Genomic DNA, 26,954 nt, shown 5'->3' with positions numbered 1-26,954 from the left:
CACTTTTTGGAAGTCCCAATTGTCCTCAGGCAGGAATTGGCACAGCTATGGTTTACTCCGTTTAACGAGTCACTCCGCTTACTAAGTCATATTTTTGCTCTCCCAAGAGTGACTCATTAACGACATTTGACTGTATATACGATATGTATATGCAGTATATATTTTTATTAAGTTATAAGTTATTTCTTCTGCAAAATCGAAAAAAAAATTAGTTTTTCCCGATTTTACTGTCCGCTAACGGGAGTTGAAAGTTGAAATACATCAAAGCCCTATTCCACGGGACCGGGAATCAGAAAAGTGTCCGTTAACGAGAGGCGTCCGTTAACGGGAAGTGTCCGTTGGGGAGGTTCCACTATATCTCTCTTTTTTTCTGTTATTTTTCTTTAGTGATGAGGAGATGGTCATAGGAGCCGAAAGCTCTGTATAATTGTTATTGTATTGTGTGTACTCGCCCTTTGAAAAGAGCCGCTCTTCCAGACGGTTCATGAGCGTATCGCCCGTCTCTATCATATCGAGCGGCTTTGCGTCTCCAAATTAACAGAGGTGGTCGTGCTTGAACCATTTTTGTTGTTTTAACCGTACTTTTGAGTTTCAATCACAACAATATAATTCGTGTATTTCATAAGAGTCGCTATCGTTTGAACTCGCATGTCGATAGCAATGAGTGGTTCGTTGGACACCTTCGAGTACGGGGACATTGTGTGGTAATGCCGTTTTCCATCCATAAGCTGACGTTTTATTCATTTTATTACAGTATTAGCTTGTTTATTTTTAAATTTGTTTCAATTTAAAAGTTTTAAATTTTTGTTTGGCAATAGAATCGGATATTTGAATGTTGATACGACGGAACCTGTGTCTTTCTTCAACGGAATCGCGAGGGACAGAAATTTTTTCCATTTGAACAAAGGTTTTCCGCTTAATACAGGTTCAATAATGTGTAAAATTGTGTAATGATGACGGATGCAAATGATTTAAATATATATAAATTAATGTATACTATGTTATAGAGGATTTACTCTATAACTACTAAATATGTAAAGGTTTTCGCAGTATCTGTATGAAACTCCATCCGTCACTGTTCATTGTAACTGACAGCATTTACCTGCTTTTTTTTTACTTTTCTGAAATTTTTAACGATGGTGTCAATATGTCATGTAAAGACCAGTTTGTGCATTATCCTCTATGTTTAATATGTGTGTATAATGTACTATATGTAATCCTCGGCACCTGAGCCTTTTATAGGGTGGGGGGGGGCAACATGACTTTGCCTGGTCATAACGCCCCTTCCTCCGGCCACTATAAAGCTCGATGATTTGCAATAGATATGATTTAAATGTATGTACTCGGAAAATAAAACTTACAAATTGAAGTATATATTTTCACACGCACCAAAATTAGTCTTATTCCAAGTCGGAAACACATTACTTGCAAACAACACTATGACATGTTAATTACACAGGTCTTACATACACTATTTTCATGCTCGTCTCAGATATCCAATGTTTCACCATTAATTTGAAACCGTTAAAGGAAACTGGCGCTCTTCGGGCACTCTCCAGCTGTGGTGAGGTCCAGCTTGTTCAAATGGTGAGGTCCACTTCACCATTGGAAACTTTAATCAATGCTATAGAGGTGAAGGAAAAGAATAACATAAGTTAATAAATAGAAGAATAATATGAAATGAGTAGAATAACATCAAAGAAGTGTAAACAAATAGCTTGAAAGGTACTTAAAATAAGATGGTCCAGGTACATTTATTTCTCAAGGGGTCGCAAGATGAAGAATGTGTGGGGGGGTCAAAATGACCCCCACCACTGAAACTGTTTATTTTTATTTACTAAAGGTGGGTGAAGTAGAACTCGCATTGGCAAGCAAGAATTGCATAAAAATTTTTGATAGAATTTTAACATTTTATATGTTCCTTTGGTATATTGGTCACAGTCATAATGTTTGTGTGAAATTTTCCATTAAGAAAAAAATTTTCCTTTCCGTTTCTATGTTAGACAGGTTTCGTTTGGTCCAGGTTTTTTAATGTGTATTTTGGCATTGAAATCATGGGACCACAATTTTGTTTCGTTTAAGACAGGTTTCTGCTCAATACAGGTTTTACTGCATTTGTATATCTTAATTACGACTCTTTTGATTTCTCACTTGACATTTACCACCAAAAAAAAATGGTTGTGTAATGTATTACGTAAACACTGCATTTAATGTGTATATTTCGTTAGTACAAACAAATGCCCTCTCACTCATTTCTATTTTGTTTCCATCATCAATGTTTTAAACATTGTTTAATTCGCAAATATCTTATAATGCGAAAAAATGTTCTTTCATTCAAACATTTTCTTTTGTCCCTCTTAAAATTGTCATTTTTTTCATTTAAAGTCTCTTAATGAGGAGTCAAAATTACTTATGTAATCAATAGAACCAGAAATTTCAGGCAAAATGCCTTTTGCCTATTTTCAAGCTTTTTTTAAAAAATGCCTTTTTTGAACTTTCCTTGCCATGAATGTCTATTTTATGGTATGTGGCAGTTTATAATTGAATTTCACAAGTCATAATCTGCAAAACTTGGATATTTTGAGCATTGAGAACAAAATAATTGGTTTTAAAATTTTCCAACTCAATATTTATCAGCAGCTTCCTCGCCTCTTGCAGCTCTCACATTTAAACGTAAATGAGCAATCTAAGAGATAACGAACTTGGTGTTCCCATTACTTTGCTTTGACCGGATGGTGTTAGACGTCAATGATTGTTTCAGATGAATGCAGCTATATATGAGAAGCTGAGAAAATTTTTTTTGCACTTTTTCTTAAAATTCTTCCAAATTGTTCTGCAGTAGCGGTAATTGTTCTGCGACGTACGTCGCAGATTTCGGCACATTCTGCTTTGGGGGTAGGAGCAGACAGCGCTCTGTGGCCCATGTTGCTTTGATTTTATTTTTTCACATCGTAAATGCGCTGCAAACAACCATGGCTATTTATTTCACATACATATTTGTATTCAATTAATTAAATCAACCAGTCACCCAAAGAGGATGTGTGACAGATGCTGCTACACAGGGCCTTGCAATTGAAAAAGTCCCACAGCTATATGTGGTAATATTAAAAAGTATTTTTTACAACAATTGAGCACAAGGTAGCTGTTTTCCAACTATAGGAATTATAATCATTATGTAATACATCAAATAAACAAGAATTCGCAGCTAAGGAGCCCACAGATAATTTTACCTTCGGACTCCGTATCTGGTAATAGTGGCTCTGAAATTGACCTAACCGTGAGGGACCTGAAGCTTGGGCTATTTTGAGCTTGAAACCAATTTAATGGGGATAATGTAGTTATTATAAACTCTAATTGAAAAAGTAGACGGATTATATGTGCAACTAATTTTTCAGGTAGTTTTTTGTACCCTTAGTACCTTGGTTTTTAATTTTCATTCCTTTCATAAATTATAAATGTGTTTTTTAATGCCTATTTTAGTTTAGGTATTTTTGTGCCTTTTTGCCTATCTATTTCGATCATTTTTAGTGTCTGAACTTCCGGGCTGTAGTAATCAATAAATAAACACAGTAGTCATGCTCAGCATCATCTATAACAGAAGGTCCTCCAAGCGAAGCTCGTGACGTCACTGAAGATGTTATTTCACCTGTAGCCATTGGATATTGCAGGCCAACTCATGCAATATCTTTACCTTTTTTGCAGCATTCCCGTATTTTACATTCCCGGTTTTTTTTTTTTTTTGTTATCCAACATTGATTCATTAAACAGATGAGAACAATGAATAACAACGATTATTTTCTTTAAAGTCGCTAATAATAAAAGTTCAACAAAATGGTTAGCTCTCACCAGTGCAGTCTGTCAAGACACCCTTCATATTCCCTCCATCACGGGAACCACAACTTCATGAATGTTCAGTTTAAGCATCTCCCGGCGATGTCTTTTCAGCATGTATCCAAGGAGAATGAACCCAGGAATGGCGACAGTAAGACGCTGTTGTCAACGGCAAGTTCTCATAGCACAGGAATATACATGATCCATTATTGGTAGGTAATGAGGTGGCAGTCAGATGAAGAGGCCGGATGACCAGAGCAGTGCTCAAGCACGCTACTGAGATCAGAGATACATGGCGATGGAAGAAGTGCTACTCTGCGTACAGCTGTCTGGACGAAGTGCCTTAGATATTAGCTGCATTAGTTCAGTGTGAATTGAAGTGCAAATGTTCCCAGTACACCGCTGGTATTTGAGGAAAATCTTTCCCCCATCATCCATTATCACACTGGCAAATTAAACTGTGGGATCAGCAACGCTGAAAAATTAGTATATTCTTGTTGCAGACTACTTATTTACATAACCACATAGAATAAAATAATGTACAACAATGATGTATAGAATCTGGCAACAACACAAAATGTAAACTGAAACCTGGCCAGGGTCTACAATACTAGGCCTATTATATAATAGAGAATCTTGTGACATTGACCACAAAAGTGGTCCATGGGCCACCGACGGCGTGAAGGTAAATATTACACGTTCAGGTGTAATTACATTTACAAAAACATTTCTGAATTAAAATTATGTTGCACAAATATATTATCACTTCTCTGAGGTTGGCGATGATTCTCGCGGAAACTCCCCTAACATCATATCGGCGATTTGCTTATGCTACAACATTCTACTGCCAAAGTAGATGTACAGTAAAACCTCATTTACAGACACCTGTGAGATAAAAAAAAAATTAATCTGTAAAACTGGGGGTGACCATTGATCAGGTATTTCAAAAGCATAATTTTATGATATACATATTGTGTATCATAAAATTAACATTAAATGTGTCAGTTGTGTTAAAATTTACTACCTCCAGGAGTATGCTATTCGATTTATTAACAACCCTATCACATAAAAATTCTCTGCGATACCACAACCTAGATTTACACCTTACCAGTCATTACTGGTGTCCCCTTGTAAAAGCAGCCGATTGGCAGTGTATTAATAATTCATGGTCCATCCTATCCATTCCATTAAAGTTATGAACTCTGATCATATCCCCTCAACACCTGCATTTATCCAATGTAAGCAAGTGTTTACTAATTTTATTTATTTGTAAAATAAACACATTTTTGCCATGGGCATCTCTTGTATATGAGACAGCTAAGCAATATTGAACAAATCTTGGTTCGAAACAATTCAAAATAAGGTGACAACGGGTTAAACAATTCCACTTTTCTTGTTTATATTAATAAAAGATAAACTGAAGAGCCAAAAAAACTGGTACAGGTATGCGTATGCAAATAAAGAGATATGGAACCAATCAGAGTACGGCGCTGTGGTCGGCAATGCCTATATAACACAACAAGTGTCTGACATTGTTGTTAGATCGGTTACTGCTGCTACAATGGCAGGTTATCGAGATTTAAATGAGTTTGAACGTGGTGTTATAGTCGGTGCACGAGAGATGGGACATAGCATCTCCGAGGTAGCGATGAAATTTGGATTTTCACATACAACCATTTCACAAGTGTACCGTGAATATCTGGAATCCGGTAAAAAATTAAATCTACGACTTAAATTTACAACATCTCTGCGGTCGAAAAAATATTGTGCAAGAACAGGACTGACGAGAATCATTAAACGTGACAGACGTGCATCCCTTCCGCAAATTGCTGCAGATTTCAATGCTGGGCCATCAACAAGTGTCAGCGTGGGAACCATTCAACGAAGCATCATCGATATGGGCTTTCTGAGCCGAAGGCCCACTCGTGTACCCTTGATGACTGCACGACACAAAGCTTTACGCCTCGCCTGGGCCAGACAACACCGACATTGGACTGTTGAGGACTGGAAACACGTTGCCTGGTCTGACGAGTCTCGGTTCCAATTGCTTCGAGCTGATGGACGTGTACGGGTATGGAGACAACCTCGTGAATCCATGGTCCCTACATGTCAACAGGGGACTGTTCAAGCTGGTGTGGAGGCTCTGTGATTGTATGAGGCGTGTGCAGTAGGCGTGATATGGGACCCCTGATACGTCTAGATACGACTCTGACAGGTACGTAAACTAAGCATCCTGTCTGATCACCTGCACCCATTCATGCCCATTGTGCATTCCCGACGGACTTGGACAATTTCCGCAGGACAATGCGACACCCCCACACGCTCTTCTGACTTTAGACACTTCCGCTGACCGCCAAAATCCCCAGACATGAGCATTATTGAACATATCTGGGATGCCTTGCAACGTGCTGTTCAGAAGAGATCTCCATCCCCTCTTACTCCTATGGATTTATGGACAGCCCTGCAGGATTGATGGTGTCAATTACCTCCAGCACTACTTCAAACATTAGTCGAGTCCATGCCACGTCGTGTTGCGGCTCTTCTGCGTGCTCGCGGGTGGCCCTACACGATATTAGGCAGGTTAACCAGTTTTTTTGGCTCTTCAGTGTAAAATGACAAAAAACTGTGTAAGACTATCTTTACACTTGAGACAAATTAAACCTAGAACCAGTAAGGAGAAATGAAATCGCAAAAAAGAATTATCATTGAAAAAAATATACTGCGGGGTTTCTGAATCATTGGTGTAAACCTGTGCTTGATGTATTTTCATTTTGTAGAGTGTGTTAATCATTCACTAAAATCTCTAAATACACATTTCTTCTATTCACAGGTCGCAAATGAAGCCATGGAAACCATGGCCAGGCGAAGTAAGTTCATTAGATGCCAATCATTGTACCATATTTATATTTGGACCATGTCTATCAACAACATAAGTCTTAATTAAACGTCTGGAAAAAAAAAATTTCATTGCTTCTCATGCTGCTGCATGTCCCCTCCTGGCTAGGATTTTTGTCGGGCTCCGTGATCATATTCTTCATGGGTCCCACTGTAGCACATTATAGTATGAGAAAAAAGATAGGAATCATCTTGGGGAAGCACTGGGCTATAGTCCTGTCAGCCCACTATTTTGGGGGCCATGGTGATGTCGCACTCCACTATAGGGGGATAGATAGAACAATGGAGGGAAATGGCTGCCAAACGAATCATTTGTTTTCATCTTATGCTTTATGGGAAAGTTTGATTTGATATACAAATGTTTTAGATTACGAGCATGTTTACAGAATGAATTACGCTCATAAACCAAAGTCATAAATATATAACTTTAGTGTATGAGTATATGTATATGTTTCATTCCCAAAAATGGGAAAAATTTTGGGAGACGGACAATGGCACATATATGAGATGTTTTTTGAAAAAAAATTCCAGATTTGCTCAAAGTCTCTTTGTTTTACACTTTTTTCAAGCTGGGATAGCCCGATTTTGAGGTTTTACTACAAACAATAATTTAAAAAAATGAAATACCATCTGAAACAAATTAAATGCCATATGAGCGAGAATTAAATGAACTAGAAAAAAAATTAAAATTACTGCTAGAGTGCTCTGAAATTTTGTAAAAAAAAAAAAAAAAAATTATAAAGTCTCGGAAACAGTTTATACACATTTTTTTTTTTTATTATTATTATTATTATAGAATGACCCATATTCGTAAAATTTATTTTACATACTGTACCCTTTCATTTATGTATACTGAAGAAATATATTTTAATTCTTTGTAGATAGTGCATCCTCCAAACAGTGACAAGATTCCAGAGTCTAAAAAGAATTCATTTTATGTCTATTTTTTTGGAAGCAAAAATTAGTAAGTAAGCCTACCTTTTAAGAAGTATTATAATATGCCAGTATCTGTATTGTATATATATATACCTTATGTTTTAACGCATTAGATAAACATGCAGTCGAATCCCATTATAACGAAATTTTCGAGAGACAGAAGAAATCACTTCATTATAATGAAATTCCGTAATGGAAGAATTTCCGATTCGTAACATGTGCAAAACAAATCGTAGCCAAATTTATTTCTAAGGGAAGAAATACTTATTTACGTTCTAGAAAATAAAAAGAATGAAGTTGAATTTAAAAAATAACTCAAAGCAACTCGGATTAATTAGCATTGAAGTTTTTTTTGTATAAGCTTTACTTTATCAACATTTTAGAGTCAAATAATCTAATTATTATTAGGCCTAGTTTCCTTTTTTGCAAGTATTGCCAAAGCCGAGGAAACAGCAGATTCCTCTAAAGTAAACGTATGCTCAAACAAATGGTCTGAAAGGTTTTCCTGATCTGATATTGTTTTAGAGTTCCAAACTAGCTAAGGCTTCAAATGCTGTAGGGGCAAAGCATGCTCTTCTTTGTCACTGCTATCTGTAAGCGATTGTTTCTTGTATGATATGAACATTGTCCGTTAAAGGTTTCAAAGTGAGGATACATCTTCAGATAAAAGAAATCTAGCATCCATTCGGAATGAAAGTTTCTTTTGCAATGTGTTTCCAGAAAGGCTGTAAATTGGTGGGTGCACTTTCATCAGCTTAATTCAGTGTTTCGCAGAATTCTGCTGCAATTACATTTCCTATCAAACTGTTACAAATTACTTTTGAGCAATATTCTTCCAGACTCCAGCTATCATATCCATAGCTTGCTTGACATTAGGTTTTGCAACGTTTGCGTTGCATTAAGGGTTTTTGTATGTGTCGCTGCAAGTGACTAGGCAAAGACACATTGACAATGAACAAATAATTTATTAGGTTTCTTAACAACAAACAATTCTGAACTGAAAGGTTAATCACCTTTTTCACGAGTCTGAATTCGAAGGGGTCGAGGTAAGTCCACAAACAATCAGTCCTCTTGACGACAAGTAGTAACGAGTCTATAGGGTCCGGTCGATTGGCGATGATGAGTTAGTGGGGCCCACTTGGTGGAGATGGATAGTCGATAACGATGAAACCATAGAATCCGATTAACAGCAACAAGCAGTTAACAACTGCGAGTCTGTAGTTTTTGGTCGGCGGCAACAAGATCATATTGTCCGATAGACAATGATGAACGATCTATCAAGATAGTAGAATCTGGTCTGCAGAGAAGAACGATCAGAGACGACTCTGTAGAGTCCTGGTCGCTGAAGGCGAGCGTTCGATGCCGAGTAGAGGTTCCAGTCAGTGGTGATGATGTGTAGGCTCCTAATATTAGATTTAGTCCTTCTGATGACAAAGCAAGAGCATTCAAGAACGGTGGGTTAGTCCAGCGTAGCAGATCGTGAAGAGTCTATCTGACAGCTCGGCGTAGGAAACTTCTTGGGGAGATGGTCCTCAGAGAAGGGACCAATCCATTATTTTTCAGAGACCTCAGCAATAACTTGGCAGATCGCTTCTAAAGATGGAATGATTGATTGATGGCCGCTCACACGCCCAGAGCTGTTGTGCAAGACAACTTCACCTCCTAGGACGCTGGGTCATGTCGGAGAGCATCTTCTATTTATTCAACAAATGAAATAATTATATACATTCTATGGAAACAATTCATCAGAAGACATTGAGGATGCATTCAATCAGGATTAACTAAGAGAAAAATGAAATAAACTATATAAACCAGGGTTGGTAAAAAAACCTTTTTTTTTTTAAAAAAACCAAAAAACCGGTTTTTTTGTTTTAACTAGTATTAACATTAAAAACAATGAAATTTCTGAAAAATCATTCAAACTTCCAATAATTAACTAAAGTAAAATGTTTATTAATGTAATTAACACTATTCCCATGTTAATTAATCAATAAATATTTATTACATTTTAACAAAAACCAACTTTTGCAATTTAATTATTTTTTGCTTAACTCAATGGATTACTGTGTTTGAAAATTCTTTTAATGTTGTTATTAATCATATAATATATAAAGGTTTTTCTCCATTTACTTTCAGTATACTTAATTAGGAAGCTATTTTGCAAAAAGTAATAAAAATTAGCTGAATATAATGTATTTAAAGAAGCATAAATAATGCAGATTAATTAGCAATGATTTACGATATACAGGGTGATTATAACTAAGGTTCTGATTTCAGAACACTGTAAAAAAAAGAACGATTGTCAGAATGACTTGAAAATTGACATGAATATTCTTGATAAAGGGGAAAAAATACTTAAAAATGTAAAATTAATGACATCATCCAACATGTGGGAAATTTGCTCGCAGAATGGAAACGATAGCCAGTCATGGCAGAATGATACTTTAATTATAGCATTTCACGATTTCATAATTCATGGAAACATCACAAAAATAGAGTGAGTGATTGAACAAATAACTACAATTTACTTAAGAAATGTTATAAATATGTTGCCCACCACGTGTTCTGGCTATGAGGTTGAAAGCACAAAAATTCTTGTTCAACAACAGAATCGGAGTATGCCATGGTCATAATGTGGATGTGCTTGCAATTCAGCTTTATTAAACCAAACGTGCCCCCCCCCCCCCGTTAATATTCCTGAGGAACTTCTAACATATAGGGAATGTGCTGGAGATTGCAATTCACTAAAATTTGCAATCTGACCACTGTTTATGACATTTTGAGGTACCCCCACCACAGCCAGAAGTTGCAAGGGTTAAGGTGCATCCTGTCTGTCAAAATGGGTCTTCAGCAGCTGCTTTGCTGGTATTGCAATGTGCATCTTGATAGAAGTTCTATCCACACACTGATGCTGTGGAAGTGCCGAAATGATGTGGTTGCACAAAATAAGTTATACTGCTGGCCAAGTACAGCATCATCTACTTGCACATTTTGCGTTTTTTTTCTTTTGCGCGAAAGAAACTTCCATTGCTTCAGGAGTATCCATGCAAATTTTCAAGTCATTCTGATCAGTACTTATTGTATAGTTTTGGAATCAAAACTTAAATTATAATCACCCTGTATATAGCTGATTATTTTTCAGAAATCTGTTACTACTATACAGTAGAACCTTGATTAACTGGGCTTAACAGTGTGTGTGTGTGTGAAAGTATAAAAAAACAACTATTGAATATTAAGACTGGGAGATATACAGTAGGAGATGTGCTACTTCTTATGGGAAAGAAAATGAAAATGTATTTGAGGTAATGTAACAACTAGTACACTAGTCTTTGTCCTTTAAGGACAGCTGGTGTCTTTATTGGACCACCTGCCCCTAGCATGATGGTGTCATCATGCTAGGTGTCATCACTACTGTAGCTGCTTCTTTGTGAAGGGAAAAAGAAACCCTGTGAGATAATACACCACTACATTTAGATGCGTGATGCAATCCTTATTCATGAATTTGCTAAAGATAGAGCATCAGAATGTAGCCAAAAGTTAGAAAATGTTGTAATAATGAGAAATTCTGGCTTTTATATATAACTTTAAATAACGAAGATACTTCATATGAAAAACATATATATATTCTGGCCACTTTTATGAGACTTTTTGAAAAAAACCACTTATAAAATCTTAAGTCATTTAAAGATATACCATCAGAATGTACCCCAAGGATATAAAATGTGGTAAAAATAAAACATTTTGGCTAATAATGAACCAATATGATATTTTTCAAGGAAAAAAAAATTATATTTAGGCAACTTTTATTTGATTTTTTTTTAAAAACCACTTGGTTTAAACCAAACAACCCTGATATAAACCATCGAAAAATATTATTCACGTTAATTTGCACTAATTAGCTGCTCACTATTATATACATTCTGTGGAAACAATTCATAAAAAAACACATTGAGCACGATTCAATCAAGATTAGCATAAAAGAAAAATGAAATATAATTATGTAACCAAAGAATAAACACAAAAAGCTTATTTACACAGATTTGCTATGAACTACCATATACATTCTATGGAAATAATAAATCAGAGAACATTGAGCACGATACAATCAGTATTAACAGAAAAATAAAAAAATATATACCAAAGGAAAAAAAAAATTAAGCACTAATTTACATTGACCGACCATGCTCATTTCATAGCTGCCAAGTCTCCCGAATTTTAGCTTCATCGCTCGACCTCCCGAAAAGTTCTTAAATCTCCCAAATTTTTAAGAAAATCTCAAAAATCCCTAATTGTCCGTAAAAATTCCCTACTTCATTAAAAAAAAAATCTCCGCTTATGAAAACAATCCCTATAATTTGTGGGGCATGAAGCCTTTTTTTTTCTCCTTTCGAAATGACGCCAAACGTCATAAATAAATGGGAAAATTTCCCATTTTACAAACCCTCTGATGGTAACAAAGTTGTTTGTCTTATCATGCAGGGAAATCGCTTAGCAGCCAATAGTCCTGGATAATAATTGAAGATTATAGTGACGCGCATATGGCCAAATTTTTTTTGTTGAAGTTAGTACGTGCGATATAACGAAACACGAATACTGATAAGCAAAAACATATTTAATCAGTTTTAAAGATACTTATTCCGATGAATTTCCTTTCATCAAACGTTCCAGAAGAGGGCCGACTTTTACTTTTTGTACAAGTTGTGTTACGGACATAAACATCGGTCATGGAAAGACTGCCATCATCACTCGTGAAATGAAAAAAAAAAATCAAGCAAGCGTCACAAAAAGTCAGCGCTCTTCAAAAATTGACGCTTTTTGCTTCATCTTCCGATGATTTTGGGGTCATTCGCTTGTTCACAGCATTTCTGATTGAACACAATATTTATTTTTACATCATTGAAATTTTGGCCTCCAATTTCACTTGTTTTTCACGTAGGAATTTTATTCCCATGGGTTTAACTTCCATGTGTGTAAAATCCCTATTTTTATTTGACTTCAGTTTTTGAGTAGGGATTTATTCCCTAAGCTTTAACTTATACGTTTAGAAATCCCTTTTTTTTTTTGGAAAAATCCCTATTGTATTGTATTTATTAGGGAGTGGTTTAAGCATAAAATACGGGTTTGCGCAAAAATATCCCGAATTTTCATTTTCAAAAGTTGGCAGCTATGACATTTACATCTGAATGCTGTAATTGGGATGTAGATGGCATCTCCGAGGGAGGAAGGGCTGCCTGGATTGATCTTTCTTTACTCCTGAGTCTTGTGATCATGGGATGCTGCTAGAAATTTTTGGTCTTGGTTCTGAAGCAGTACATTCGTAGTCGTCGAAATCGTCTGTCCGGTTAATTGGACGTCTGAATTCAGTTTTGCATGTTTCAAGATGCTTCACAAGTTTTATTATGCGATTTGCATTCATCAGACTTCTGATGATACGTTGTTTCTAGAGTGTCAGCTTGTCCCGGGCCATGGCAAGTGGTGTATACTACTACTTCACCAAACACCAACTCTGGTCATATCGCTATATTGCAATTTACTGCCATTAGTGAGATGGGTTGGAAGTGAAGGTGCTGTCTATCGGTGGTCGCCTCGAGTTCGTTAGGAAAAATATCTCATCTATATCCTCCCTTGGGTTCGAACCCGGGACCCTGACAACAACCTTCACGATGGTAGACGAGCATCTTACCACCATGCCTCTCAGGCACGTGACGTGGTGTATACTGACTTTGGGTAGAATTTCATGAATTTTTACGCCCTGTACATTCAGTGTCCCATCTTTCTTGCCAGTGACATAATGATTCTTGCATCCACTTTCTTTTGTATACTGATTGAGAGATTGGTAAGTTATGGGGGTTCCTTCCTTGGTGGCCAGCTTTGCAAGGAAGTCAGCTCGCTCATTTCCTGGATCTTTGTTATGAGCTTTAATCCAGCACAGATGTATTTTGCTGTTTTGAATAAGTAGCTTACAGACTTCACGAGTCATTGGATTTGTTGCGAGTGGGTCTTTGAGAGCTTTCAAAGAGGACAGGCTGTCTGTTTTTATTATGGTATTATCCGGAAATATTGTTGCCACTTCTACAGCTTTCTTGATGGCTAGCATTTCAGCTTGGAATACTGTATTTCGATCGTGAAGTTTTGAGATCGAGTAATCTCTCTCTTCGTTGTCACCGAATATGCTGTAATCTGCTCCTACTCCCTGCATTGTTTTGGACCCACCCGTGTATATTATTCTTCCACGTGTTTCCAGAATATTCTGTTCTAAGGATGGAGAACTCTTAGCACACCAGCAGTGCTCATGTGCAAGCAAATCACAAATGCAGCCAAGTAAGAAGGAACTACGCCGCCTTATACATTAAATCTGGTTTGATGTTACACCATACTATTCCTTGAAACGATTCAGCCAACCGACACTTGCTTAAAAGTTTTCGTATCCAAAAACACTTGCAAATTGCAAAACCTTTTCTCCCATGAGTGCACCGGTTACTGGCACATTTCTGGAATGAATGTTCTGAAACCAGGTAAAGACAGCGGTGTCCACATAAATTCTAAAGATCTTTTTCCTAGGAGATCCTATAACTACTGTTTGAATTTGCAATTTCAATTGTGGCCAATTTTTTTTCAAAAACTTTAAAAGAGTAGATGGAGATTCTTGTTTTTTTGGACACTTGTTTTTGAGTTCGTTATAACTGCTTTTTCATTCCGTTATACCGGATTTGCTCAATACATTGTTGCTGTGTAAACTGATTTGAAGGATTGGAAATGTTTACATTAGATGAACGCAGGTGTCGAGGAGATATGATCGAAGTGTTCAAAATTTTCAATGGGATAGATAGGATGGACCATGAACTTTTAGTGCACCACCAATCGACTGCTTTTACAAGGGGACACCAGTATCAATTTGTAAGGGACAGTGCGAGGTTATGGTGTTGCAGGGATTAACACAATTGCCACGTTTAAAAAGAAATACAATAAACATGTTGGGGTAAATCGAGAAGTTATCCATACTTAGAATTAGACAGCCATAAGTATTCTTCATGGGCATTGTATAATATTTTATCATGTGTATATATTGTTTATAATTTTCGGTTAATTTCATTTTTAATTGGGTTTGCTGTATTTTTGAAATATATGACATCCATATTTTTATGGGCATCTTTTTCTCAGCCACCTCGTTGGGCATTTTGCCTGTTGTGGCATTGTATTTGTATTTGATGTGTCTTTGTGAATATTATGAGCTTTTTGTATGACAGTGCCCGAGACTTGAAGACAGTGCCGTCTTAACGCATGGGCCTCAAGAGAAGAGGGCCCTCACAAAAATTAGAACTGGTTGAAATTCTCAAGAGTTTCCCAGGTAGAATCTCAGAAAAATAAGTTGGCCCGTGGGCCCCAATGCTCTTAAGATGGCCGTGCTTGAAGGGAAAAAAATGGCATGAACATAAGACTTGTCTGAGGATGTCACTCTCCGCTATTCAAAGGTTCAATACAAAGGTTTTTAACGGCTAGCTGATGTGAAGATATATTTAGGAAACAGAAAATTCTATTGCAAGTAATAGATAAGTCGCCATCTGATTGCAGTGTCAGCCCTTGTGAGCTTTGGCCTGAATTAGGTTAGACCATCCATGTACAGTCCCATTCAGTGCACACGAACTCTAAGAAGAGATTGAGGTATTTGTTGCCTTTGCAGTCTAGGGCGCTATCCCGGCAAGATAGAGGACGTTGGTTCGATTCCCTGAAAAGGCAGTAGAATTTTCTCTCCTGAATATATCTTCGCATCAGCCAGCTGTTAAAAACCTACATAAAACCGACTCTTTTACAAAATTAATAAAATCAGTTCAGATTTTTCAAACTTAAATTTTATTTCTTCCATGCAATGCAGCTCTATAACTACAATTTCTTTTTCAAGAAAGTGGCGAATATGATATTGATGCCCCCTCCCCTTTAACATGAAATTAGATAATTTTATAACATTTTTTGATTTCCCAAAAATTTTATGCCGGAGGCAACTGCCGAGAAGACCCTCCTCCCTTCCAGTTCTACCGATGCTCCTGTGATACAACTCCAAATACTAATTCGAAGTTATTTTTCTCAGGATTATAAATTTACACATGGCTCGCGAAAAGGTAATGTTAATTTCAATACAATTAATTTCAGGGTTGGTAGGTTTTTGACACATGAGAATTTTTGACGGTTTAAACTGTCACATCAAAAACCTCAAATATTGCCTAGGTTTAAAGTGACGATGTTATACAAAGAATAAATATTTAATGATTATACAAAGAATAAATATTTAATGATTATACAAAGAATAAATATTTAATGATTATACAAAGAATAAATATTTAATGATTATACAAAGAATAAATATTTAATGATTATACAAAGAATAAATATTTAATGATTATACAAAGAATAAATATTTAATGATTATACAAAGAATAAATATTTAATGATTATACAAAGAATAAATATTTAATGATTATACAAAGAATAAATATTTAATGATTATACAAAGAATAAATATTTAATGATTATACAAAGAATAAATATTTAATGATTATACAAAGAATAAATATTTAATGATTATACAAAGAATAAATATTTAATGATTATACAAAGAATAAATATTTAATGATTCTAAAACAATTTCTCCTTTCTACAAAATTATTTTGGACAAAATATGTGGTCAATTTGAATAAAGCATAGCATAAACACTGAAGGGAAAACTATGGAATAATTTGACATTCTCTGATTCAAGATGATTCTCGACCTTCCAAAATTTCTTCAACTGCTTATATATGTGCTTTGATATAAATCATCTGCTGTACTCTTTTTACAGCAGATAAGTGTTTAAAAAAGTTTTACATCATATACACTATCGACCAATAAGTATTTGGACACCTATGCAAATGACAATATCTGCGGTCCTGAGATACGTCACGCCCTCCACCGGTAGGCCTATATATCGTGTAGGAAACAACATCGGCATTAGTCGCATGCAAGATGCCGATGGCCCTCATCCACGAGGAGTTTCAACAGGCATCCGGGAGTATTGTTTCAATGAATACCATCCGTAAGGAAGCACATCTGATTGGTTTTCATGGTCGTGCTGCTGCCCATAAGCCTTTGATCACAAAGTCCAACCGCGTTGCTCGGTTAATGTGGTGCAAAGCACATCGAAATTGGACCGTAGATCAGTGGAAACGGGTTCTTTGGAGCGACGAATCAAGGTTCACCCTCTACCGTTCGGATGGCAGGGTCTGCCGTCTGCCTGGAGAACGTCTCCCGCCAGAATGCATTGTGCCAACAGTCAAGTTCAGCGGAGGTGGAATTATGGTCTGGGGGTGTTTCTCTTGGTATGGACTGGGACCCTTGGTCCCCATTCATGGTAAGCTCAACGCCGATGCCTACTGCACTATTTTGGATGACCATGTGCTTCCTACGTTGTGGCAGTTTTACGGGGTGGACCCCTATTACTTCCAGGACGACAATGCCAGCTGTCATACTGCGAGGTTAACCAAGGCTTGGTATGGTGCCAATGGGGTTCATCGAATGGACTACCCAGACCTGAACCCTATCGAGAACCTCTGGGACGAGTTGGATCGCCGAATTAAAGGGTGCCCTACCCGTCCAAAATCAGTGAAGGAACTGACATGTCTTCTCCAAGCCGAGTGGAAGAAAATACCACTAGCCGTCACACAAGGACTTGTGGAAAGTATGCCCCGGAGGGTTCACGCTGTAATTGCCTCTCGTGGAGGCTCTACCAACTATTGATTTTGAATAAAGTTAGTTTTTCTTTTCTATCACAGGTGTCCAAATACTTATTGGTAGATAGTGTATGTAATGTTTATTTCTGTTTATTATTAAGTTATCTGGATGATCACTGAGATAGGCCTACTCTTATTGTGCATAACATTGAAATATATCTAGCGATCAAAATACTAAATTGTTGAACTGAAATGTCATTTAATTTGGCAATGCTAGCTTGTACATGAAGTTTAAGAAACAATTATTCAAACTTAGTTATTTTTACTTCTGCACTGTGATATGGTATATTTACTAGCATTTATAATACAATGGTTTTTGCAATTGAAGCTGTATTTAAATTTAAATGTGCAAAACAAATGCTTTGGGTATTAAGTCCTTGCGGCTCTGCTTTGGTTGAAAATACTCTTTAAAACTCTGTGAATTTATACATCCTGAGCTGTAAGAAATTTTTAGATGAAAATAAATGTGTATAATTAGTGTATTATAACAGATTCTGCGTAAGAATTTGTACATGGAATAAAATTTTCGGCAGATCAGAAAATTTAAAATATGAAAATAGATTCTCAGTAATTATAATTTCCGAATATAAAACCCTTTAATCTATATAAAAGTGTTTTTTTTATTTAGCATATCTATCAGGTTAAAAAACTATTTGACAACATTGACAATAAGTTTTTTACTGTTTTTAATACTGATTTATAGTTAAAGTCTAAAACCTACCTCTGTGATGCCCTTATCATACATATTTTGAATAAGCAGCTCTATTCCCCTTAGCAAATTGAACACGGGTAATCAGTAGCTTTGATTTATTATTGTAATAAATTAATGTTTAAAAATAAAACATTGTAATATACAAAAAAGTAAGTTTTTCATCATGTTATATACCTTTACACATTATCTTTTTGATATTGTGTTCAAAACATTATCAAAAAGCATTCATTTAGGTTTTTGACTGTTTTCGACAGTTTAAACCTGTTTTTTATGCTTGTCATGTCAAAAACTCTACCCTGATTAATTTCAATACGATATTTGTTCTATTGATGCATTATTTTTATTGCATTTCATATTTCCTCTCAGATGACATCTTTTCAACCTTTTCTTTTTCCCTCTTCTATTAAATAGTGGCTGGATTACACGAGATAAAATTTGGCCATATGAAAAATTCAGGGATACATATTGCCAGAATTACAAAAGGAAGGATTTCTTGTCTGGTGTCAAAACTGCAGATAAAAAATGTAAAGCCATAAAAAGTGGAGTAAGTTCATTGTATCAGCTTTCTTTATTGAAGGTTTGCTTAAATGAATGACCAGATTTTTTTAAAATTTAATTAGGGTTCCTACAGTCCTTGAAAAAAGAAAACAAGTTCATTTTCAGGTCTTTAAAAGTTCTTGAAAAACAATCATTTTGAAGTGCTTGAGAAATTTTTTATGTGATTCCTTTCAGTTTTTGTCCTTCTTAAACTAAATCTGCCTGTAAACCATGTTCCATGAATACCATGTTTAGAATAAAATTCAACATTAAAAGATACATGATATGTTTGGACAGGGTATTTAGTTTTTTTAAAGTCATTAACGGTTATGGTGAATACAGATGCTATTGTATCAAGGAGAAAGAACCAAAGGGGTACGCCACGTATGTTGCTTTAACGCTTTTAACTGGATCAGTCTCTAATATTTCAGCTTGTTCATTCGGGATAGGTAAATATTCAGGTGTGCCTATGATGTCTTTAGATCAGTCAATGAATCGTTAATCCAGTGTTATTTGAATATCTTGTGTGTGTACTTGAACAGTTGGAATTGAGTTGCCATTTAGAGAACATACCTTCTTCGTTATACTGTAGCTTTTGGCACTACACCGTCCTTGTTCCAGAGTATGTGCATAACAGGGTTACTGTGTCTGTATACAGTTTGAAGAGGGGTATCTTGAACCAAGAGATTCTTGTCTACAATGTAGCGGTACACATTGTAATTAACATTCTTGAAATAGCAGACCTGCCAACTCTCTGAATTTTTCATCCTTCCTCCCGCTCTTCGGATTTGTTAAAATTTTTCCGGATTTTCGCAGAAAATTGGATTTTACAAGAGCTTCCACGTTGTCGTGATGTCAATGACTGCTGTCGTTGTTTGGAAAAATACCCGTAGAAGACGGCCGTGGTCATTTCCATCGAGCAGCCGTAAAAAGAAGGTCTTGGTGACCGCATTTAAGCAACTGGCAAAGACGTGACTTTGTTTGCATAGTGTTTATCGGCAATCATTTATCAGGAACATGACCTTGGTTGCCGTTTTTTCGTCAGCAGCTTTGTATTTTTAAGTTTTTTAATTGTGTCCTCTGATTAAATGTCTTCAGAAAGAAAATATAAAACTTTAAGCTATATAAAGCTAAATATAAAGCTTTTAAGAGTTGATATGCCCAAGATTACCAATCACTGATAGCATCCACGAAAGGAAACTTATGTTTTATCAACAGTATATGTAGATGTGAATTTTTTATTCTGCATGGAAAGACTGACATGGAAGTATATTCTGCTCTGCTGGGGGGGGGGGAAGCAATGCAGAACCTGCCTTGGGGGAATGGAACTTTTTCTTAATTGATTAAAACATATATTTCGAAAAAGTTTTTTTGTGAATTTTTTTGATCTAGTCTATGGGGGGAGGGGGTACCCCCTTTGAGAGAATCTCTGGATTCCAAAAGTTGTCACGTCTGAAATAGGCAGACCAGGATACTAGTTGCTTGGCCCTGTACTGGTCCCAGGTATGAGAGATTACAAGAGTCCCTTGTTTGTTGGTAACCACTGTCTAGCTTTCTTGTAGTCTGAAAGTAGTTTGCAAGGTGATTCAGATTGAGAATCTGCCATTCTAAATGCCATGGTGAAGGACTATAGATTTCAGTCACATACCTGCATATAAGTATTTGTATCCAGTTCCTGGGCAGTAAGTACACCTATATACATGTTACTGCCAAAGCCCGAATCGCGACCGATTTGAGATGAGGCAGGCCATTTCGCAAATGGGCCAAGAGTTTTGGCCAAAGTCCGTCTGAATTTCAGAAATGATTCGGGCTTAGACCGGCTATTTCGCAAGGTGGCTGGAAATCCCTGGCCAATGCTTGATGTGCTGATGTCAGGATCAGGAAATCGTTGAGATCGATATTCACAATTGATCTTAACCCATGGAACATTTTGCCCAATTCATATAGTCGATACATAATTTTCGATTTGATTTTCAATTTAATTTTAAATACAGTACAGAGTATACTACTGTCCCTATATTGGTTTTTATTCCTATTTTACCCGTCAGCAGAACTGCAAATTATTTCTTTCATTTAATTTTTGTTCGTCCGAAAAATTATTTTCTTATTCATTTTTGGTCGGGCCACATATTATATCTCCCATTTTTGTTTTCTTTTAGCAAACACAGTATAAAATCAAACTGAGAAAAACAAGACGATACATTTTTAATTGGGTTGCTTTATTTTTGAAATAGATGACATCCATATTTGTTATGGACATCTTTTTCTCAGCCACCTCGCTGGGCATTTTGCCTGTTGTGGTGTTGTATTTGTATATTCTCACTAATAGACATGTATTGTCCTCATTTACGAACGTATTTTTGATAAGAAAAGAAATATCTTCCCCCCCCCTCTTTTTCTTCAAACTATTCACCAATACGTACTCATTTCTATGCTCGCGTCCCCCCTTCCCCTAAATACTTTCATCCGTATTGAACCAACACTCCCAAAATAACCAACCCACCCTCTTCTTTGGGAGTGTTGAATGAGCTCTTGATTCTTGAGTCCTGATAACCGGTAACTTTTGACAATGGCAAAGATAATCCGACACTGTTTTCTTTTTTTTTTTCAAGACGATCGATACACGCCTTTTAGCATGAATTCTTCACGTATCTAAACTTTGTACCAAAAATGGGTAAGTGGTAATCCCATCATTGTTCTGTACTAAAGATATTTTACTCCACAGGTGGAAACGTATATTGGTTTTCTTTGTTAATTTCGGTAATATGCATGGAAGCATCAGATTCGTTTCATAGATTCATTTTCCACCAAATCCTTTCTATTCATTGAATATTAATTCAGTTGGCTCCCATACATCAAGATGTGTTTTGTGTGTCTTTCTTCTAGAACGTTTTCACCAAGTCACAATTTTTTTTCGATGGCTAACGAATGTATGCCTGGACGAACAATTCGTTGTCAGGGCAGTTGAGCGAGATGACTACCTCTCCTAGGCATGGCCTTCCCCCGCCCCAATCCCACACACACAAACAATGGATGTGTACTCATATAGCATTCTCCGAAGGTTCATCGCGACTCACAGCGGCATAGTGGCGAGCTCAAGATATTGATTTGCGTGCTTATTTACGCACTTTGAGGTGGTTCTTCAAAAATCAAAGTACTGTATCAACTAAATTAGTGATGGAAATTTTTTTTGTCACTCGCAATTCCCTTGCCCCACTCAGGGTTCATCGGTGGCTCCCCGCGATATTTTAGTAGGTAATGTGCATTCATAACAGAATCACTTTGAAGCATTAATAGGGTGATATTTATCGATACTTCCATCTCGCGACGCACACTTTGAGGAGCACTGCCACAAAGGCCTTTGCATATCATATATAATATTGATTTTTTTGTTTCTGTTTATGGATTTGAATGGGAAAAAAAGAATCATTTACTACATATTATAATCTTGATTTAAACTTCAGTAAAATGTATTGTAATTTCTTGTAAATATTCAATTCTCTAGAAAGATGACCAGAAAGAAAAAAAAAGTTTTCGTATAAACACCGCAACCGACACACAAAAGCTTCGTATCAGCCTACTGAGATAGAAAAATTGAATAGTACTCAATTATGAAGAATCAACTTAACTTCTGAATGCATTTCCCCCCCCCCCCCATCCTGAAGCAGAGCCGCATGCCCTGCGCTCGGGGCCCCTTTCAAAGTGAATTTATGGCATGGAAAAAAATGATGAGAATCATAAAGGACCCCAAGGTTGGACACTAATCCATATTCTGGGGTGTAAAAATTTTCATAAAAGTTCATTAGAATCATCGAAGCTATAGTACTTAAAAATTGTTAAATAGGCCGTGAGACCTAGAATTGGCCGCTGATTGGAGCTAAAAATTGACTGTAAAATTTAAATGTGACACCTCTCTATTACGGAAAATTATAGCTATTCTTTATACATTTTTGTATACGAATTCGTATCAGATGTATCCATAGTGATACGTCATTTAATTATTTTTAATCGAATGTATGTGAATATCAAAGTATAGCAGATTTTGATATTGCTGTAATTTTTATAATCACTATAAATGGAAATCATTTTGTGTGAAGTCAAAGAAACAGATGGAAAGAAGAATTTTCACTGACGGAAAACTTATTCCCTGAATTTCATGGACTTTTTACACTCAGTAAGGCTATTATCGTCAACTTACAAAAGACCTATTCATACCTTTGGCCTTATTGTTGCGATGGGAGGAATCCTATCAGTGAAAATCCGGCACCCTACTGTTGACAACTGGGGGAAGGCATCGTCTTACCTCAAGAGGCCCTGCCGTTTTTCAAAGGATTTTGGTAAAATCGTGTGCCCGATTCAGAAGATTTTCTTTGAATATGCGTAACTGTCGAAGGGTTAAAAGTATGAATTAGGGATTTTTATTTCAACACAATGAGCTTATATGTTCATATCTGATTCATTCGATATATCATCATAAATATCATTTTCTCGCTTTGTATCCCCTGTAAAATCAAAATAGTCTAGATTTACTCTAATCTATTTTTTTTTCACAATGTCATAGCTGCCAAGTCTCCCGAATTTTTTGGGAATCTCCTGGATTTTAGCTTCATCTTCCGACCTCTCGGAAAGTTCTTAAATCTCCCATATATTTAAAAAAATTGTAAAAATCCCTAATTGTCCCTAAAAATATCCTACTTCATTGAAAAAATCCCTGAGAATTTTCTGGGGGGGGGGCAGTCGTTTGTTTCTGTTCTTTTTCCCTTTTGAAATGACGTCACGCATAGTAAGTGGAGAATAGTGCAAATTTCTTCTTTTTATGGAAGTTGTACAGTGTGAACCCTCCGATGGTAACGAGAAAAGTTATTTGTCAGGGAAATAGTTTAGCAGCCAATAGTCCTGGATAATAATTGAAGATTATAGTGCCGCGCATATGGTCAAACCTTCCTCTTTGTTGTTGAAGTCACGTGCATGCGGTAACAAAACATGGATACTGATGAGCCGAAAAAGTATTTAATTAATTTTAAAGATACTTATTCCAGTGAATTTCCTTTCATCAACCATTCCAGAAAAGGGACGACTTTTGCTTTTTATACAGTTTGTGTTACAGATATCAACATTTTTGGCACAGTTGACATCAGTTTTTTGCCAGCTACTGGCATGCAGACCTGCCAACTCTTCCGATTTAAGCGGGAGACTCTGGATTTTTTATCCTTCCTCCCGCTCTCCGGATTTGTTAAAATTTCTCCGGATTTTGGCAGAAAAATTAGATTTCACGTTGTCAAGGCGTCAATAATTGCCATCGTCGTTAGGGGGGACAGCGGTAGTCATTTTCATCGAGCAGCCGTAAAAAAAAGTCTTTGTGACCGCATTTAAGCAACTGGCAAAGACGCGACTTTGTTTTCGTAGCATTTATCAGGGGCATGACCTTCATTGCCAAAATTTCTGTATAATCATTATTGTATTCCATTAACAGCCGTGCGGTAAACACGTTTTTCGTCCGCAGCTTTGTAATTTGGATTTTTTAAATCGTTTCTTCCAATTAAACATCTTCAGAAAGAAAATATAAAACTTTAAAAACTTTAAGCTATATACAGCTTAATATAAAGCTTTTAAGAATTCATATAACCAAGCTTATCAATCACTGATTGCATCCACGAAAGGAAACACATACTTTATGAACAGTATGTAGATGTCATTTCTCTATTCTGCATGGAAAGAATGGCATAGAATTATATTCTTCTCAGGAGCAATGCAGAACGTGCCTTGTGGGGGAGGGAGAATGTAACTTTTTCTTAATTTATTTTAAAAAAAAAAAAATTTCGAAAAATATTTTATGAATTTTTTTTTGATCAAGTCTATGAGTGTCGAGGAGGGGGGGGGGTACCCCCCTCGGGAGATTTCTGGATTTCAAAAGTTGGCACGTCTGGGCATGTTTGACAAGCAGTCACTCTGTCTTGCTTGCTGTTGTTTTCATGAGGCGTTAGTTATTGTAAAATAATGATGAAAGTCTAAATAATAGCACAGGTCTTCGTTGGTGGAAGACCAACAAACACTTAGAGGGAGATGTATCTCTTCATTCTTACGAAAGGCTATAGGTCAATCCCATTGAAGGGGGAAGAGCAAAAATTAAAAAATTTTGCATGCTGTATGGCATAATAGATTCTAACTACCTTCAAGCTCCAGGACCCCACAATGGTCCAGATGTTTTCAGTAAGAGTCTGATGAACTGAACGAGCAAGGTATTTTAAGAAACTGAATGCGTATTTTGCATCAATCACCCCTTCTATTTTGTTATACTTGAGCTTATTTTCAAAAGGAAACATTTTCCTTTTTCGGAAATGCACTTTTTAATGGTTTCTGAATCTTTGGGATGAGCTCTATCAGATTATAAAGCAGGGTTTATTCCAATGGAATAAAAATTTTGTTAATTACAGTGTAAAATTTGTCATTTCTACCAAAAGGGAATATATCCAACTTGTTCATTCACTTTAGTATTTTTTGGCAGAACCTCTCGACAGCAGTCATCCAATGGGACCTAAAATTTTATCTGCCGAGGAGGAGTGTGATAAATTATCAATCAATATTTAGAATATTGATTGATTTTTTTTAGACTTGAATAGCTCTAATTTTAACCAAAAGAACATTTCCACCACTTTTCTTTCAAAATAGATCATTTTTCAATTTCAAATGCAGATAACTCCCTTGAATGTTGATAAAAAAAAACATAATATTCAGATAAGGGGTCATTCAAGTATTACATCAGCATCGAGGGGGGGGGGTTTCGGATTTACTGACTTTTGATGACAAGGGGGGAGAGAGAGGGTTTGAAGGTTGCTTACGTCGTCATCAACCACCCCTTTTTGAAATATGAAATATTCTAAGCTGCTGACAAAATTTTGCTGACGGGGAGGGGGTCCCCCTGGCTTAAAATCTGCTTTCGTAATACTTGAATGACCCCACATTCTTCTGTATTTTTACATGCTACTTGTTGGGCTACTTCCTAATTTTGTAAAGCAAACTTATTCCTCCTGATACTTCTACTGTAAATTTATCGAAAGGGGAAATGTTCTATTTTGAAAATAAGCTCCTCGATTGCAGTAAACTATAATATTTGAAAGAAAAATGTTATTTTTTTGATTCGCTTGTTCTGGGGGTTGCTAAGATACTCCTGCCCTTCCTGATTTTCCAGGGTTATGTTTCTAGTTCCAGTGAAGATGCAGAGGAAGAGGAGAAAGAAGAAAATAAGCAAGAGGAAATAATAGTGGAGGAATCTTCGTCATCTGCTGGATCTGAAGTATTCCCATTAGCAAGCACTCCATCAACCTCTACTGGACAAATACATAGGAAAAGAAAAATATCACCAGTATGTGTTTGGTCAATTACCTTTCTAGATATGTATGTTTGAAAATTGCACTAGTTGAAGTTATTTTTATTGAAAGCTGTTTTTTTCCAATTCAACCAAATGATTTAACATTCTTTCTGTTTATTTTTATTTGTCATTGTTAAGCTTGTTGTTTTCATTGTTTTTTAAAGTGATTTTGAGATGGATATAAATTCATCTGACTTGATTGATAATTCTGTTGTTAAGCACAGAAATTTAGCTTTCAAAGCAACTGTTTTATGTTAACTAAAGCACCTAAACAGTGTAATATCTATTGCCTTTGAGTTTGTTTATTTTATTTTTTGAATTTTTCAATCTTTGTTGGCCAAAATATTTGTAAGCTGAGCTACTGGCTAACTGATGTAGTCTGTCACTCTAATCTGTTAAAGTTGTTTTTTCGTTGCTTGTTTTGGAATTTGTCAGCTATTGTAGTTCATTATTGTATCTCACAAATATTTTCAATTTACAGGTCAAACCAAAGAGAGATCCTTTTACAGAAGAATCATCTACAAAAAAAGTCCGCTTATCAGACATCGGTTCGATTTTCACACCCACAGTTGAAAATTCGTGTCGTATGAAGGTGAATATTTTTCCCACCCTCTACTTTCTTGTTCTTTCTTCAAGCGTAATGTAAATTTTGACATTTTGAATGCAATGAATCATGAGAAATCCATACAGAAAAATCCTAAGGATCAGCAATTCCTTGCAGTCAATGCTCAAGTTTTTATGTTAACATGAAAGTTCAGTTTTCTCCAAGCAGAATTTAGTGTCCTCGTGGTGACTCCACCGCAGGCGTTATCCATGATCTTGAGGCAGTATGTGATGTGGAAATGCTTTTTTTTTTCAAAACTTTAGGAGAATAAGTTCTGTTCTGTTGGCCACACTGACTAAAAACTGCATG

At 36.2% G+C, this 26,954-nt stretch overlaps 1 protein-coding gene across 1 annotated transcript in view; it reads left to right on the top strand.

Annotated features, from left to right (window-relative positions):
• The first annotated feature begins 474 nt into the window (after window positions 1–474).
• Window positions 475–26,954, top strand: part of LOC149081622 (uncharacterized) — a 57,139-nt gene continuing 30,659 nt past the window's right edge. Inside the window, exons 1-6 of the mRNA XM_089237036.1 lie at window positions 475–704; window positions 6,662–6,698; window positions 7,608–7,690; window positions 18,547–18,679; window positions 25,862–26,035; window positions 26,523–26,633. Coding sequence (XP_089093162.1) covers window positions 649–704; window positions 6,662–6,698; window positions 7,608–7,690; window positions 18,547–18,679; window positions 25,862–26,035; window positions 26,523–26,633 — 594 coding nt within the window. The 5' untranslated portion in view covers window positions 475–648. The remainder of the gene's footprint in view (window positions 705–6,661; window positions 6,699–7,607; window positions 7,691–18,546; window positions 18,680–25,861; window positions 26,036–26,522; window positions 26,634–26,954) is intronic.

The sequence above is a fragment of the Pholcus phalangioides genome, unplaced genomic scaffold, assembly GCF_987345545.1.
Source record: "Pholcus phalangioides strain wild (caught in Gottingen) unplaced genomic scaffold, Ppha-v1.0 ptg000009l_1, whole genome shotgun sequence".
Taxonomy (NCBI): Eukaryota; Metazoa; Arthropoda; class Arachnida; order Araneae; family Pholcidae; genus Pholcus; species Pholcus phalangioides.
Note: the sequence above shows the minus strand (reverse complement) of the source record. Positions and strands in the feature narration are given on the sequence as shown.